This window comes from Macrobrachium rosenbergii, chromosome 25 (genome assembly GCF_040412425.1).
Source record: "Macrobrachium rosenbergii isolate ZJJX-2024 chromosome 25, ASM4041242v1, whole genome shotgun sequence".
Classification (NCBI taxonomy): domain Eukaryota; kingdom Metazoa; phylum Arthropoda; class Malacostraca; order Decapoda; family Palaemonidae; genus Macrobrachium; species Macrobrachium rosenbergii.
In genome coordinates, this window is record NC_089765.1 from 45219061 (window position 1) to 45237095 (window position 18035).

At 41.8% G+C, this 18035-nt stretch overlaps 1 protein-coding gene across 1 annotated transcript in view; it reads right to left on the reverse strand.

Annotated features, from left to right (window-relative positions):
• Cul5 (cullin 5) overlaps nucleotides 1–18035 on the reverse strand; it is a 201188-nt gene that overhangs the window by 12867 nt on the left and 170286 nt on the right. The window contains 4 exon segments of the mRNA XM_067127553.1: nucleotides 1618–1741; nucleotides 2415–2533; nucleotides 3410–3571; nucleotides 10845–11017. Coding sequence (XP_066983654.1) covers nucleotides 1618–1741; nucleotides 2415–2533; nucleotides 3410–3571; nucleotides 10845–11017 — 578 coding nt within the window.

Here is an 18035-nt window from a genome sequence, read left to right on the forward strand (position 1 = left end):
ACCAAAGTAGAGCGAATTTCCAACGTGTTGATAGAACGACGGCAGGGAATTTCTGAGGACAATTGGGAACGGTTCTAAGTACCTGGTAGAGGGCGCTCAGGTATGGTCACCTGACCATCTATCGGCGATTGCCGCGAATTTTGAATTTCTGCCGTGCGGCAATCTAATCGTCGGCGGGATAAAGCTATATATATGTAACTACCAGGAAGTTAGATATTTAAAAACAACTTTTTTTACGTCCAGCGTTACAATTCATGCATCATTTTGTGATATTTTCTCTGCATTTTGTGATATTTTCTCTATGTTGCTTTGATCATTTTACAATTTGTTATATACCAAGATCATTGCAATTTAGTGTACAATACAAAAAAAAAAAAAAATAACTCGTTAGCTTTAACCGTTTTGCTCACAGCGCGATTTGTATACAATTATAAATGAAATTTTTTTTTTTGCGGTCATATATTTCAATATTTATATATGATGATGATATTTTTTTCATTTCTGATAGTTGCATACTAAACTTCAGGCAATGACCAAAAAAAGGAGCCAAAAATGAACTCTTAATCTTAAAAACTAAGCGTGCTATGATGTTTTGAAAAAAAAATTTTTTCCGCTTCGGCACTAACTCCCATACGCCGCCGGCATACGACAGACACTTTTGTAAATAGAGGCTTGGTGTTAGAGGGTTAATATTTAAAAGGACTTCAAGAGGCTGTTTTTTTGAAACTATCCATTCATGACTAATTCACCTTTTGGTGAATGAGTTCCATTAAATCTTCAGGACAACAACAATGGTGCATTTTGTTATTATGTTAGGATTTTATGATGCACTTGTGTATAGCTAGTACAGAAATTTGTAATCTATTCATTTGTTTCATAGTGGTTTCTCACTAGATCATTTGGTGGAATTTGTCTAGTAAATCAAGGGTAATTTCTTGGTCTGCTTTATTTGTATTTTAAATGATGAATACAACTGTTTAATAGGGTCTGTAAGTAAATATATGGGCATATGATCCCTTAAATTTAATCATCTGACATGCCACTCAAAATAGTTTGCTAAAACTATGGAATATGCAGCGATGTCAACCTATAACATAATGCTAACAATACATGATGTGAGGTGCACATGGCCATACCCCTATGAGGCATCAACATTAGTGTTAAAATTTTTTTGTCAGTGAGGCAAGTTAATAAAATTTCGTCCAGTAATTTCCTGTACCTACTAATTCCACTGGTGAGTAGGAGGCATGCTTTCCATGGTCACCATTCTTCATGTTCAAGGGTGAACACAAACAAATTCAAGACCACTCATGTGCCAATGTTTAAAGATCAAACTGGACAGGACAAGGAACAGGTGAAAGGTAAGAATGCACAGCTAATTGGGACCAATGCCCATAACCAAACAGCAAGGTGCTAGGGGTCTTTATATAAAATAAATTTTTATTAATATAATTAGCAGAGACTTACCCAAGAACTTCACTCAAAGTCTAATCATGTACTGTACACATCCCTTTCATAGTTTGAGAGTACCCAATAAAAGCCAAACTGTATTGAAAGATTCCAATAATTAGTGATATAATAATAAATAACAAGTTTTAAAGTTAGCCAAAGACTGACCTGAGTGCGAAGAATTCTTAACTGTACGATGCCTTCATTATCTTCTTCTTTACTTTTTTCTGTACTTAGCTGTAGTCTACCAATCAGGTTTACTTTACCCCGTTTTTGAGGTTTTCCATTCTTTCTGAAATTATAGTTTTTTTGTTATTTGTCATAACCATTATAACCTTGTTTAAACAAATATGCAGTTAACACAAATTGCAACTGGCAACAGAACGATGGGTTTTAGGAAATATTTGGCTAGCTTTCTATGGCTAAGGATGTTCATCTACATGTGATAATTTGAACCTTTGGAGTACCCTCAAAGCAGCCGTACCATAGATCTGCAAAATTTGTATAATCATGCACAATACTGCCAACTCAAGATAAAAATATAAAGGGAGTAAAAGGAATATGAAGGTCTTTTGGTCATTTTACACAGATACTCATTTTTTTATAAATTCATGGAGATATGGAAGCTCTATGTATATTTATGGTAACTTACAACAAACATTTTTTCAAAAGCAAATTGACGTTACAGGGAATAAAATGGCTTTCTTCATAATTCATTACATCTGTAAACACTCAAAACCGACCAATAAGTAATAACTTTACCCTTGAGCCTGGCAAAGCTTTATCTTGTGAAATGTAGAAAAATTTATCTTTCTGTAATAGAGACTGACTAAATAATTATTCCACAATTAGCAATTCCTGGCAATGAATATAAACAATCACTTCTACATACATCAATTCCCAGTCATACATAAATACAGGCCATATCTTTAGAAAAACACAGGAAAAATGATCAAATTGCTTACATAGGTGCAAATTCCTGGTTGACCCAGAAAACTGTGTTTTCTGTGAAATCCTTCGGCGACGTAACTTCTCCAGACATACATAAAACTTGTCGCTTCATCTTTGGAAATGCTACTAAGGACTGCAACAGAAAAGGATTAAGAGCAATTACCCTTGCACTACTTTTCCATACCCATGAATTTCATGGATATCTAAGTATCCTGAGTTAACAATTTTGAAAAAAGATTGCTTTCAGCATCAGTTATCAATATTTATCAGTCAACTATTTTTGAGATGTAAACAAACTTTAACTACAACTGATTCATGTGCCACTATTAAAGCATGTTAAGGCAAAGCTTTTCCTATTAATTCATGTTTACGTACAAAATCTAAAATGACTACTTCTGTGAGGTTTGAGTGCCTATAACATTACTCCATTATTAAGGAAGTAAAGGTGAGCATTATTACATATAAATTAGTTTATTAAATTCAAAAGATCTGATTCCCAAACCCTTACAGCTCACTCAGAAGATTAGTTACAGTAATCAGTGAAATGTGGTAACCCTATGGAAGCAAACTGCTAGTGGAGCTACTGTAAGGGTAATATCCAAGTACAATACCTGATGTACAGTACAGCCATACTTTCAAAAACTGAGTTTACAAAGAAATTATGTAAAGTAAGTCTTTTACACAAGAATAAATGTAAGAAATCTAAAACAAATATAAAATGCATTAAGAATGCTTAAAATCAAATCATTCTCAAATTTCAGAACAAAATAAGCCTTAAAAAATGAATATTTATTAACTAAATATTTTACAACATGATCACACTAAGAATCTATGCATGTTCTGAAACTGTATCCATATGTCTTTACAATAAACTAAAACATGCACCACCTGAATTCTTTGGATGGCACAAATTAAACGTGAAATTATACATGCAGTATACTGTACCTACCGCATGACAATTACGTCATTCGATTTCAAAATACAAAAAAATTCCTATAAACAGACTCACCCATAAAGTCCGTCTCAACTCAGGATCTGGAAGTTCTGTTGCTAAGCGTAGATTATCAAAGCTAATTTTGTCATTTGTTCGTTGATTCCAGGCAAACATAACTGCCATCTGGAACGTCGTTACATCTAAGTCAAATCTACCCATATTGTTGGAGAATGTTATCTGAAAATAGAAAAAATCATGTACTAACTGTTAGGCCCAAATCAAAAGCATGCTTCATCACAGTTTTGTTTACTGTTCAATGGAAAATTATTGCTATATCGGATGAATTAAATCAAATTTTCCCAACACAGTACACACAATTGATGTTTTCAAAATATCTAATGGCACAGAAAAGCTATAAAACACTAATGTTTCCTCAAATACCCGAGCCTTTACAACTTCGTAAGTTATTCCAAAACTAATCTTACTATTTTTTAAATCAGTATTCATAACAAAATGCTAAACTAATAGTAAAATACCCATCTTACCACATTTCATAGGTCACAACAAAAACTGATACCTTCTTTACATCTGCCCTAGTCAACTTTACCCATACAATATTTAAAACAAATTGTAACTTTTGTAATATATTTTTCTTTCATAATTGTATTGCTCTATTCTCCTGCTCTAGCTTAGTTTTCCTTTATTTTTCTCAGTCTTTGCTCACTTAATTCCACTTGTATACATCATACACCATTTAACTTCAACTATGCAAGTAATATACGAGGGTAAGTCAAAAAGTTCCAGGAAAAATTGTTGAATGATGTATTTACACAGGAATGAAACAACACAAATACTTGGTAAACAATTATCTGTGATGTAGTGATCCATATAGACTTGTTACCTCAGTCATCCTCTTGCTACCGTGGTGTTAACATCTGCTTCAGAAAAGTAACTTCTTGAACCCATGGAAAATAAAAATTTTGAGATGCGAGCTAACATCAAGTTCCTGACCAAGCTTGATTGGAAACCAGGAAAAATTATTGAAGCTTTGCAACAAGTTTATGGAGATTCTTCTCCATCTAAATCAGTTGTTTATGATTGGATAAAGCGATTTAAGGATGGTTGGGAGGACCTCAAAGACAACCCATGAGAGGGAAGACCATCGACTGCAAAAAATTAAAGAATTGTGGCTTTGGTGCAGACTCTAGTGGATGAAGATCGTCGGATTACTATCGATATGATAGCTAATGAAACTGGGATCTCCCATGGTTCCGCATTTTCAATTTTAAATGAAAATCTTGATTTGAGTAAACTTTCAGCATGTTGGGTCCCAAAAGCGTTGCGCGAAGACCAACTGCATCAAAGAGCTGAACTTTCTCTTGCAGTTTTAACGAAGATTGAATCAAATGAATCAGAGTTTTTTGACCGGATTGTTACTGGAGATGAAACTTGGATCCATCAATATGACCCAGAAAGTAAAATTCAATCAAAGCAATGGTTACCAAGAGGTTCAGCTGCACCAGTGAAGTTCAAAGTGGCGAGATCTGCCCAGAAGGTTATGGCAACAGTGTTTTGGGACTTCAAAGGAGTGATTTTGATTGATTTCCTTGCAGGACAAAAAACAATCACCGGGAACTACTACAAAGGTGTTTTGCAAAAACTGAAGACTGCATTGGCTAAAAACGTCGAGAAAGTTGCACATCGCAGAATTTTGTTCCATCATAACGCTCCAGCACATTCATCAAGGGTTGCAAGAGAAGTCCTACGGAAATTTAGGTGGGAAACTCTTCCACATCCTCCTTATAGTCCTGATCTTGCTCCTTCAGATTTTTTCCTGTTCCCAAAACTCAAGGAACACTTAAGAGGAGTCCGGTTTGAATCTTTGGATGCTGCTAAACATGCAGTTTCAACATGGTTTAATAGAAAGGCCCCAAATTTCTACAAAGGGTTGCAGAGGTGGAAACAGCGCCTTGAAAAGTGTATAGAGTTAGATGGTAGATATGTAGAAAAATGATGTTTGAATTTCCTTAAATAAAGAGTATATTGAATTTTTCCTGGAACTTTTTGACTTACCCTCGTATAAAGCCTATTATATAACATATATAGGAACACAAAAAATTATATCCATTTTGCAATATGAATTACACCAATTAAAGTTAACTACCAGGGACTGGTACAGTGCCCCCCCAGTTTTAAGAGTTTCACATTTCCAAGGTTCATTTTGTCTGTGGGGGAAACTTCACAAATTTGTGGATTTTTCTTTGGGCAGTACAATAAGCACCCCGTATTCGCGGGGGATGCGTACCACACCCCCTGCAAATAGCTAAAACCATCGAATACTTAGAACCCTTCTAAAAACACTTAGAACTGCCTATTTGATAGTTCAAACACACACTAGGGTATTTGGTACCATGTATACATATATGGTAGCCTACCCTACACTATAAAATATACTCTTTACATACACGGTATACTAATTATTAACATCAGCTAATTCTGGAGGTTCATGTAAAGTGACTTATGATAATTCAATACAAAGAAAAACTGAATAACAAACAAGAATTAGCTTAGCCTACACTATGGTATACTGTATTGTTTACATACACAGTAAGGAAGCCTACATTATACTATTCTCTATATTCACATATCGTATTATACAAATGTCAACATAACGAATATGCATCTTTTCCACTGGTCTTTTAACCCTTAAATGCCTACTGGATGTATCATACGTCGACTAAAATTGTCTGTTGGGTGCCAAGTGGACGTACCGTACGTTGACTACAAAAAATTTCAACCTTTGGTCAACTTTGACTCGACCGAAATGGTCGAAAAACGCAATTGTAAGCTAAAACTCTTACATTCTAGTAATATTCAATCATTTACCTTCATTTTGCAACAAATTGGAAGTCTCTAGCACAATATTTCGATTTATGGTGAATTTTTGAAAAAACTTTTTCTTACGCCCGGTCTTGGTAACTTTCGGCCGAAAATTTCAGAAATTCTTTCGTCATTTTGTCGTAATTTTTGCACTGTTCTATATTAGCCGTTACATAAAGTTTTATATATGAAAATGTGCGCAATTTCATGTAGAATACAACAAAAAATAATTCATGGTTGTAGCTTTTATCGGTTTTGAAATATTTTCATATAAATCACGATAACTGCCAAAATTTCAACCTTCGGTCAACTTTGACTCGACCGAAATGGTCAAAAAACGCAATTGTAAGCTAAAACTCTTACATTCTAGTAATATTCAATCATTTACCTTCATTTTGCAACCAATTGGAAGTCTCTAGCACAATATTTCGATTTATGGTGAATTTTTGAAAAAAAACTTTTTCCTTATGTCCGTGCCAGAAATTCTTTCGTCAAGTTGTTGTAATGTTTGCACCGTTTTATATTAGTCGTTACATAAAGTTTTATATATGGAAATGTGCGCAATTTCATGTAGAATACAACAGAAAATAACTCATGGTTGTAGCTTTTATCAGTTTTGAAATATTTTCATATAAATCACGATAACTGCCAAAATTTCAAGCTTCGGTCAAATTTGACTTGACCGAAATGGTCAAAAAACGCAATTATAAGCTAAAACTCTTACATTCTAGTAATATTCAATCATGTACCTTCATTTTGCAAGAAACTGGAAGTCTCTAGCACAATATTTCGATTTATGGTGAATTTCTGAAAAAAAAAATGAAGAAAATGAAGGAGAAAGGAGCAGTGGAAGTAGTGAGCCACCCACCTCCAGGATTTTACAGTCGGTTTTCCTCATTCCCAAGGCAACAGGCAATTGGAGGCCAGTGATAGACCTCTTGACCCTGCATCTGTTCATCAGGAAGACCCCATTTATGATGGAGATGCCTCATACAGTCCTGGCAGCTGTCAGGAGCAATGATTTTATGCTCATGATAGATCTGAAGGATGCTTACTTCCAAATTCCAATCCATTGCTCTTCTCAAATGTTTCTACACTTCGATCTGAGGAGCTAGTGTTTCAGTTCAAAGTGCTATGCTTTGACCTTACAACAACCTCTCAAGTGTTCACCCTGTATCAACATGGGCTCATTCTCAAGGAATTAGACTCTTCGGGTATCTCAATGACTGGTTGGTCTTTGCAAGTTCTCGGGAAAAGCTAATCCAAGACAGGGATCGTCTTCTCCAATTTTGTCACAGCTTAGGCATCATGATAAATTTGGAAAGGTCAAACCTTACTCCCAGTCAAAAGATTTTTTACCTGGGCATGGTCTTCAAAGTATTCCCATCCAACCAACAGATTGAGAAGTCAGGATTGAGAAGTCAGGAAAGTAGCCAGGTTTCCTTTCTGAACAGAAGCAACCAGCAAGGCAATGGCAAGTAATTCTGGGGATCTTGACCTCCCAGGAAAAACTTGTTCTCCATGGCCATTTTCATCTTTGATCTCTCCAATGGAGATTGAAAGAGTTCTGGTCCCCGTCAAGGGATTCTCCTCTGTTTCAGGTCCCCATGTTGGCAGAAGTGAGAAGGGACTTACTGTGGTAGTTGTACGACAGAAACTTGTCTATGGGAGCGCTTCTTCATTCTCCCCCCTCAAGAGAGTCTCCTGTTTCGGATGCCTCGTACAAGAGTTAGGGAGCACATCTGGAGGACCTTCTAACTTCGGGAGTGTGGAATCTTCAGGACAAGCAGCTGCATATCAACGTTCTGGAACTGAAAGCAGCCTTCCTGGCACTTCAGGGGTTTCAGGAAAGGGTGACAGGTCACTCCATAGTCCTAATGTTGGACAATACTATGGTGGTACCTTACGTACACAAACAGGAGCTAGTGTCACCCTAACTTCACTCACTGATGGTACTTTTGCACCAGTAGGCGACAGATCTCTCAGCCAGGTATTTCCCAGGCAAGAGGAATGTAGTGGCTGACAAGCTAAGTCGTCAGGGTCAGGTTTTAGGGACAGAGTGGCTTCTACATCAGGAGAAAGTAGACAGGCTCTTCCATCTGTGGGGAAGGACAATGACAGACCTGTTTGCAACAATGTTCAACAGGAAGCTAAAGGTCTATTGTTCGGTGGTTCCAGATTCCTTCACTGTGATGGAGGATCCCCTGCAACATCCTTGGGACAATCTGGAGGTTTATGCCTTTTCTCCCCTTTTGCCTGATCCATCAAGTCTTGAATGGGGTAATGATTTCTGAGAATCTCAGGATGACCTCAGTGGCTCCTTTTTGGCCTCATGCAGAATGGGTCCCCGATCTGCTAGCCCTGCTGTCAGAAGCCCCGAGGGAAATTACCCCATGGCACAACCTCCTCTGCCAACCTCACATCGAGAGATATCACCAATCAGTAGGATCCCTATCTCTTCACAGTTGGAGACTACCCAGTATCTCCTGCAAGTGAGAGACTTTTCTCGCAGAGCAGTGGCAGAGATATCTGGTTATCTCAGATCTTCCTCAGCCATGTACCAAGGAAAATGGGTCATCTACTGTGATTTTGTGTTGTCAACGGGGTTTCTCTCCAGTCAGAACTTCTGTTCAGCAGGTAGCTGATTTTCTTATTTTTCTCCCTAAGGAGAAATGCCTTTCTGTGCCTGCCATCAAAGGCTACAGAGCTACTTTGGGCTTAGTGCTGCATTTGAAAGATGTAAACCTGTCTTCCTCATGGGAATCTCAATGCTGCTTAAAAGTTTTGAGCAGTCGTGTTCTAGAGAGCTTAAACCACCTAGTTGGAACCTGACTCTGGTACTAAGCAGTCTCACCTGTGCTCCATATGAGCCTTTACGACAAACAGTGGACAGGAACTTGACCCTCAAGATGGTCTTCTTACCGGCCTTGGCTTCATCAGAGAGAGTGGGTGAACTTCTTAGTCTCTCTTTTAGTAATAAACACGAAAGGTTGGTGGTCCGTGGCCTTCAAAATTTGTCCCAGAATTCATGGCTAAGACTCAAAATCCCTCAGCTCATGATGACAGATTCTAGTCCTTTTCACTCCCCCTCTCTGGGAGATTTTGTTAATAACGATCCAGTTGAATTGCTATTATGTCCTGTCAGAGCACTGCGTAGCTACCTAAAAAGGACTCGTCACCTCAGATCCAGGTGTTGAAGATTTTTTGTTAGCCCAGGACGGAACAACAAAGAAGTGTCCAAGATTACCATCTCCTTCTGGCTCCATGAGGTCATCAGATATGCTTATAGCTCTTCTTTGACCTCTAATGCTGACGCAGTGCATGCAAGAGCACAATGTTAGGGGTTTGGGCCCCTCTTTGGTGTTCAAAAAGAACTTGTCTGTTCATAAGATTTTGAAGGCTGGTACTTGGCTTTGTCAAACCCCCTTCACATCCTTCTATCTGCTGGATGTTGCCCACAGGTCCTTGGACACTTTTTCCTTGGGTCCGGTGGTGGCTGCTCAACAAGTTGTGTAGCTCATCCAGCGCCCCTGGCGGGACAGATCGTATCTTACCTGAGACGATGGTATGAAAGTGAGAATGAATGAGATGACCGGTCTTCTTCCTTTTCTCTTTCCCCTTTCTTCTCTACCAGCAGGCAGTGAGAAGATTGATCCATCATGTGCTGGAACTGGTTAGATACAGGTGAGTAAGTGGCCATTCTTTTTGGGTATATTTTATTCATACATGAATAATTCCTCTCAGAAGCTAGTCCTTCCTCTCTTTAACAAGGGGAGAGAGGAACGATAACAGACAAATTGGAGACTAACGTAGGTTTGTTTTCTTGACAGATACAGTTCTTTAACTTCCTCTTATACAATGTCTCTCCACATTGTGTATTAGCCCAGTAGTCTGACTGTTTGAGAAACTATTTATCTAACAGTTCAGAGACTTACATCTCCTTCCTTTCCCTTCTCTTAGCCAGGAAGTGAGACCAGGGGTGTTGAACCTCCATTTGGTTCATGACTTTCTTTCCACCCACCAAAAATGAGTCTATTCTTACATTAAGACCCAGGTTTGTTCCGCATATGAACAAATGACAAATTTTTAATTAATTTGTATTTTTCATAGCTAACAAACATGGGGTCTTAATTAGACTGCCCACCTCTTGCCACCCCTCTTTCTGGTTACCTGGGCTGGAAGAAACTGAATGCGTTACGGCATCATGGGTGATAGAAGGTCAGCTGATGCCTCCTCTCTCATCCCATTAACTGAATCCTGTTGCTCCAATTTCTTGTATTACAATTTTAGATGTTTTTACCGGTTTCCAGCTGGCGCTAGAAGAATTTACCCTTACATTAAGACTGCAGGTTTGCTAGCTATGAAAAATACAAATTAATTAAAAGTTTGTCACTTTGACTCCAACGGCCGTTTAATAATATAAAATATTTCACAATAAACTCTTAACAAAATCAGTCTGCTTCTGTCAGTCACATCCTTTCATTGTCAGTCCATTCTATAACTCATTATTAAATTGCTCCGCCAAATAGTCTAATGGTTCATTATTAACGGACACTCAAACTAATAAGGTAACACCAGCAAATAACCAAATATTTGAACACCAGCCATTTCCATAATCCTTCAGACTTACTGTGCCATTTGACATGTGGTGATGCCATTGCAGCTTTCGACCAGAATGTTTTTTCCGGTAAAAATCTTCAACTTCTGGAATGAAATCTTCTAATTCCATGGGTAGACTGACAGCCACTCTGTCACTCCCTCTTGCCCAAGCTCCAGCATTCAATATCTTGATGTTAAGGTTATCTGCAAGCAAAGAGATATGAATTATCTTTAAAAAAAAAATTTTGTTTATACAAACCCAGCACTCATATTTAGCCTACATCTGGAGTCTTTGAATGTTGCAAGCACTGCTGAAAACCCTTATGGAAGAATCAACAAACTATATAGCCAAGATGGCTCCAAAAGAAATCATCTTGCAGACAGTAAAATTATAGGAAAAGGTGTAATATAAATAAACATGACAGAATACAAAGAGAAAAGTGACATACTTAAAATGAAAATTTTTTAAAGTAATTTGTATTTTTCCCAACTATACAAACCTGAGGCCCTTTACATAATGTATTACTTTCAGTGAAGCTGGAATGGTGTTAAACTTTTGAACAAGGTGGTTAGGCAGTTAACTACTGTTTGGAAGGCAGGAGTCCTGCCTTCCTGGATGTAAACATTTCAATTGCCTTTCAGGACTGGTATCAGATTGAGGGGTGGCATGAGGTGGGCATAAAACTGTAAAGGACCTCAGGTTTGTATTGTTAGGAAAAATAAAAATTACTTTTAAAATTTGTCATTTGTTCCTATACAATATACAAACCATCGGTCCTTTACATAAGGAAGACTTGTTTATCAGAGGGAGGAATCTGAGTGAGTCTCTGAACTGACTGGAGTTCGCCACACCTGGGTTCTCTTCCTGGTCGATAGAGCGAGGAAAAGTACCGTGCCTCTGACATGCTGAACGGAGTGTAAGAACTGCATGATCAACTTTCAGACTTCTGGGCCTTCTCAAATGAGTGAGAAGAATGTTACATCATTCAAATCATAAAAGGACTAGGATGAATCTATAAGAGTCAGTGACAATAAATCAAATACAAGCATTGGGTTTGTCTTACTGTCAGGGTCCCCTTCCTCCCCATGCTAGAGGAAGGGGTGAGATTGCTTCTACAAGTCTAAGAACAGAAGAATAGAACGGGAGCTCAATGTGACACTTACCTCCATCAGCCACCAGTTCCAGCACATGACGGCTTGAATCCCACTCTCTGCCCAAAGAAAGAGAACAAAGGATGGAGAGGAAGGAAAAGGAGGAGATGCCAGTCACTCACACAAACTCTCTTACATCCATAACCGCACAATTAGGAGAGATGCTACCTGTCCTCTTGGAGGAGCTGGGTAAGCTACACAACTTGAGGAGTAGCCACCACAGGTCCCAAGAAAAAGGTGTCCAAGGACTTTGCAACGTCCAGGTAAAAGGACGTGAACACGGTCTGCCGTAACCACGCCCCTGCCTTTAGTACCTGAGGAACCGACAGATTCTTCCAGAAAGCGAGGGATGGACCAGTTCCCAACTTCGTGAGCCCTCGGGTGGAATGTACCAGTGTCATCTTCGCCAGCTGTAGCGTACACTCTCCTGATCGTCTTACGAAGCCAGAAAGAGACCATGTTCTTGGACGAGCCAGTGCATGTACTAACAAAGAGTCGTCGACACTCAGGCCAGAGATGTTGAGTCCTTTCAAGTTAGTACCGCAGCACTCTAACAGGACACAGTAGCAGACTAACAGGACACAGTAGCATCTTGTCTGGATCATTACCAATAAAGTCCTCTACGGAGGGAACTGTGAAGGACTCGAACCTGGTGTCAGGGACCAATGGGTTCTGGGTCTTCGCTACAAATTCCGGGAAGAAGTTGAGTGTAACTGATCCCCATCCCCTCAAGTGTTTAACGTTGAAGGAAAGTCCGTGAAGTTTGCCTACTCTCTTTGCTGATGCCAGGGCAAGTAGAAAGATGGTCTTGAGGGTCAGATCCCTGTCTGACGATTCTCATATACGCTTGTACGGTGCATGAGTCAGGCTCCTCAAAATAAGTCACATCCCACTCAGGGGGCCTGAGGTACCTGGGAGGGCAAGACCTTTTGAAGTTTCTCATCAGCAGCGAAATCTCCAGTGAGGAGGAGATACCTACTCCCTTCAAGTGCAAGAATAGGCTCAGGGCAGCCCTATAGCCTTTCACAGCAAAGAAAGACGAGGAAGTCTGTGACCTGCTGAATAGTAGCTCCAACACCAACCAAAGAATATGGCCCATTTTCCCTGGTATACCACTGCAGAGGACTGTCTGAGGTATCCAACCATCTCTGTTGCTGCACGGCAAGAAAGTCTCTTGCTCACAAGAGATGCTGATAGTCTCCATCCATGAAGACACAGGGACTGCACTACCTAATGGAACAATTCTACATGCAGTTGACACAGAAGGTTGTATGGGTATGGGGGAGGGGGGATCTCTCTCTCTCTCTCTCTCTCTCTCTCTCTCTCTCTCTCTCTCTCTCTCTCTCTCTCTCTCTCTGACATGTGGCCATTTAGGAGCCACCAAGATCATCCTGAGATTCGGGGTGATCAACACCCTGTTGATTGCCCTGTGAATCAGACAAAACGGAGGGAAGGTGTAGGTGTCGAGGTTGTCCCATAGGTGTTGAAACATGTCCTCTGCAGTGGCCCATTGGTCTGGCACAATGGAGCAGAAGACTTGAAGCTTCCTGTTGTGCTGGGTGGCAAACAGCTCGATGGGTGGAAGCCCCACAACTCGAACAAACTCTCCTCAATGTCCATGTGAAAGGACCATTCTGTCCCTATCACTTGATCCCCGCAGCTGAGCTTGTCTGCCACTACGTTCCTCTTGCCTGGAATGTATCTGGCTGACAGCTCTATCGAGTGAGCTACTGCCCACTCATGCATCTGCACTGTCAACTAATGAAGCAGAAGGGACACACAAGACTCCCTTGCTTGTTGACATATGCCACTACTGTGGTGTTATATCTCATCAACACCACCGAATGTCCCATCACTTCATCCTGAAACTCATGGAGGGCCAGGAAGGCCACTTGAGTTCCAGGATATTGATGTGAAGGTGCTTGTCGTCTTAGTTCCTCACACCCGAAACCAACAACTCCTCCAGGTGTGTGGCCCATCCCTTGGTCGATGCGCCTGAGAACAGAAGCATGTCGGGAGGGGGAGTATGCAGAGATATTCCTATTACGAGGTTCCTGTCTTCTATCCACAAGTCTAGGTCCTGTCTCACTTCCTCCAAGAGAGGAATGGGAAAGGACTGGGGATCTTGAGCCTGAGACCAGAACTCCTTCACTCTCCATTGGAGAGAGCAAAGGTGAGGCTGCTCATGAGGGACCAGCTTCTCCAAGGACAACAGGCGACCAAGGATGGCTTGCCACTGCTGAGCAGGCTGCTCCTGTTGAGACAGGAACAGTTGCGCTGCCTTCCTGAACCTGCTGATACGAGAGTCCGAGGGGAAGACTCTTGCTGCTACCATATCTATCAGCATGTCCAGGTACTTTATCCTCTGCTTGGGGATGAGATCAGACTTCTCGAGACTTACTACGACCCCTAGGCTGTGGCAAAACTTGAGAAGCCGATTTCTGTCCTGGAGCAACTGCGAGCGGGAGCTTGCCAGGATGAGCCATTCGTCAAGATACCTCAACAGATGTATCCAATGTGAATGGGGCCCAAGCTGACACAAGGGTGAACACTTGCATGAACACCTGGGGAGTGGTTGACAGCCTAAAGCAGAGTACCCTGAATTGGAGCACTGCTTCCCCAAGGATAAAGCTTAGGTACCTGCGAGAGGACGGATGGATGGGTTATTTGAAAATATGCATCCTTCAAGTCCACCCTAAGCATGAAGTCACTTGTTCTCCCTGATGGAAGCGAGCACCGAGCATGTCGTTTCCATCGTGAACCGAGTCTGGCAAACAAATCAGTTCAAGGGGGAGAGGTCTATAACTGGTCACCAACCCTCTGAGGCTTACTCTATGAGAAAGATGCAGCCGTAAAAGCCTGGGGACCAATCCGACATGACTTCCATGGCACCTTTCTTCAGCATCACCTGCACCTCCTCCTGGAGGACGAGATCCTTCAGTGAGCCAGAAACGTAAGTTAGGAGATGGACTGGGTTGTTGGTGAGGGGTGGCTGGGACTTGAAGGGCAGTAGATAGCCCTCCTGAAGGTCATCCACATGTTGTCAATGGCACGGCAGGCATCTGCCCACCAATGGCAGCAGCTGGAGGGGAATGCTGCCCCCAGTGTCCTCCCTTCTTCTTACCTTTGCCCCCTTTTCCTGACTGGAAAGAGGGTTGAAAGGAGTGTGGTTGTGCCCCCTACTTGGCAGAGGTGGAAGAAGGTTGGGTGTTCCTGCAAGCACCCTTCGAAGCCTGGGTCTTCTTAGGGGCCGAGGAAGTGCCAGCTTGACCTGAAGGCCGAGCCACAGTGGCACGTGAAGACCCAGAGGTCTTTGCCCTTGCCTGGTGGACAAGGCGGTCATTGTCTACTGCAGCATCTACACTAAACCCCCGGTATTCATGGGGGACAGGCACCACAACCCCCAGCGAATAGCTAAAATCAGTGAATACTTGACATCCCCCTAAAAATGCTTATAACTGCATATTTAAATAGGTCAGACATCAAAGACTACCTCTAAAAACATTTATAACTGCCTATTTAATGGTTGAAACACCTAATGTATACCTTAAACTATCATCCTATGCCAAATGTACCTTAAGCTATCATCCTAAAACACTGTAATATCATTTCAAAGCCATCTTACAACATTACCCTTAAAAATATATGGCTTACAGCTAAGTGTGAAAGCTAAACTCAAGTCCCCCCTACATTCAATCAGAAATTTTCTCTAATAGAATATTGAGGCTGTACCATTTTCTTTTTACAGAACAGGGGAAACACTAGAAATCACAAGTTCAGTATGTACTTCAATACATTGGAAAAAAAATACATTTTATGATATGCTGTGTTTACTTTAATATTAATATCTGAAAATTAGTAAATCATTTTATCATAAAATATATTTAGTCATGGAAATAACATCAAAATGCACTACACTCAATCAGAGCCATTTTCTCTCATGGAGTATTGAGGGTGTCCTGTTTTCTTTTTACAGAACAGAAGAATCACTAGAACTCACAAATTCAGTATGTATATAAATACATTGAAAAAAAAATACATTTTATGATATTAAGCTTTTTACTATAAATATCTGAAAATTAGTAAATCAGGTTTAATCATAAAAAATTTATTTAGTCATGAAAATAACATCAAAATACAGTAATTAGTGAATACTTCTTGACAAAAAGTCTGCGAATTGCTGAATTTTTCACGAATAATTTGGGATACATTCCACAAAAGAATCCACGAATCAGTGAAGCCGCAAATTGTGAGACCACAAATAGCGGGGGTTGACTGTACTAGGTCTCTGGGGAAGAGAGATGCAGAACCCAGCAATGGTCCATTCCTGAGGGTCAGAGTCGACTCGGGTCCTACAGACTTGGAGATCCGATCCAGGTTTGCTGTCTGGTGGGCCAGGTGGGAGATAGCCCTACCTCCAGACTGGCACAGAGTCCCCAAGACGGAGTCCTCTCCAGGGGTGATCAAACCCAAGGAGGTGGCAACCTTGGAAACTGTGAAGGACCGCAAATCCAACCATGAGACTGCCTGGAGAGCCACCATAACAGTAGCTTCCAGGTTTGCTGCCTCTCGTTGCGAGAGGGAGACTCCTTCCACAGTAAGCTGCTGCAGTGAAAGACTCGGGCCTAGATGAACCAGGTCTGGGTCAACCTGCTTAGTCAGCAATGACCCCTCTGAGGGGGTGTAGAAATGCTTCTGTCGAAGCAGAGGAGGGGGAAGTAGCTTCTCCGAACAGTTCAAACCAAGTAAATTATCCTGCCCAGAGACCAGATTATCCACTTGCTCGAGCACCCCTTTGGAAAGCACGGACCATGGCAGCCCATCGAAGCTTTGGTTTCCTTCTTAGGACCCCAGTAAGATTAGAGGTGCAAAGAGCGATTCACAGAAGCCATGGTCTCCTCCTCGATATCATTGTGCTGACGAATCAGTGCAATGATCTCCGAAAAGTTCCTCTGTATCTCAGGGGAGTCTGAGTTGTGAGGAAGAGGACCCTCGAGTCCTTCCAGGGCACAGTCCTCCCGATCAAGTCTTCCTGCAGGAGGTAGAACCTCAGGAGACCCCTTGGATCCTTCCTCGGCCACTTGGGCATACGACCGAGTCAGTCCAAGAACCGAACCCAGGGTGTAAGCTTTCGTGGTAGAACTCTGATGGGAAAAAGTGTTCTCAATGGAGTCCCTCCTGTCCCATGCCTCCCAGTGTAACCCCAGAGGGGATAGGCGAGGGGGGGATCCAGCACTCCTTCCTGTCCCGCTGGAAGTACCTGCAGAAGAGGAAGGCCAAGGGCGGTCGCCAACTCGCAGTGGCAACGGCAGCATGGGTCTAGGAGAGCGCCTATGCCATGGCGAGGCTCTGTCCTACGGAGATCGTAGAGGTTCACACAAATGTGCTCGAACGCTCTCCTCCAGTGAACGGGATCAATCACGCAAACATGAACGAGGGCTGGCCAGAGTCGAGTGATCAGGCACCACTGGGCGTGAAGTTGTGCCAAACTCACAACGTGCTCCAGTCTTCCTCGAGGCCAAAGCCTCCTGGTGAGAAGATTGCAAAAGGGACCTCCTCGCTGCATCTCCAGGTCCTCGGACCCTCGAGTCCAAAGCAGTGGGCTGGGAACCTGTCCAAGTACTCGAAGTACCAGCACTTTCTGTCGTCCTGTGCCTAAACTAGACAGGGGAGACGATTCTCCAGTGCTGGTTTGGGGTATCTTGTACAGAAACTCGGTAAGAGGCAGGCACAGCACCAGCCTTGGAAGCAGACTTCCCAGAGCTGGTTCCGTGTGCGCAAGCCTTGGGGGCTCACATACTCAGGCTCCCGAGACATGAGACCCAGAGGGGTACACAAAACGGTTCTCGAGTCCAAAGACCGAAGAGAGCCAGCGAGAGCGCCCACTGCTTCCCCTGTGGAGGGAGGCAGCTCCCTAGAAGTCCCATGGCGGACCTTTTCGGGGGGAGGAAAAGCAGCCTTCTTCTACTTCTTCTTTGGCCAGCAAGCCTCAGGAGAAGAAGGGGAGACAGCAGCAGACAAAGATGACGATGACAACACCACCTTATGACTCCTCTTCTTAAATTTCTTC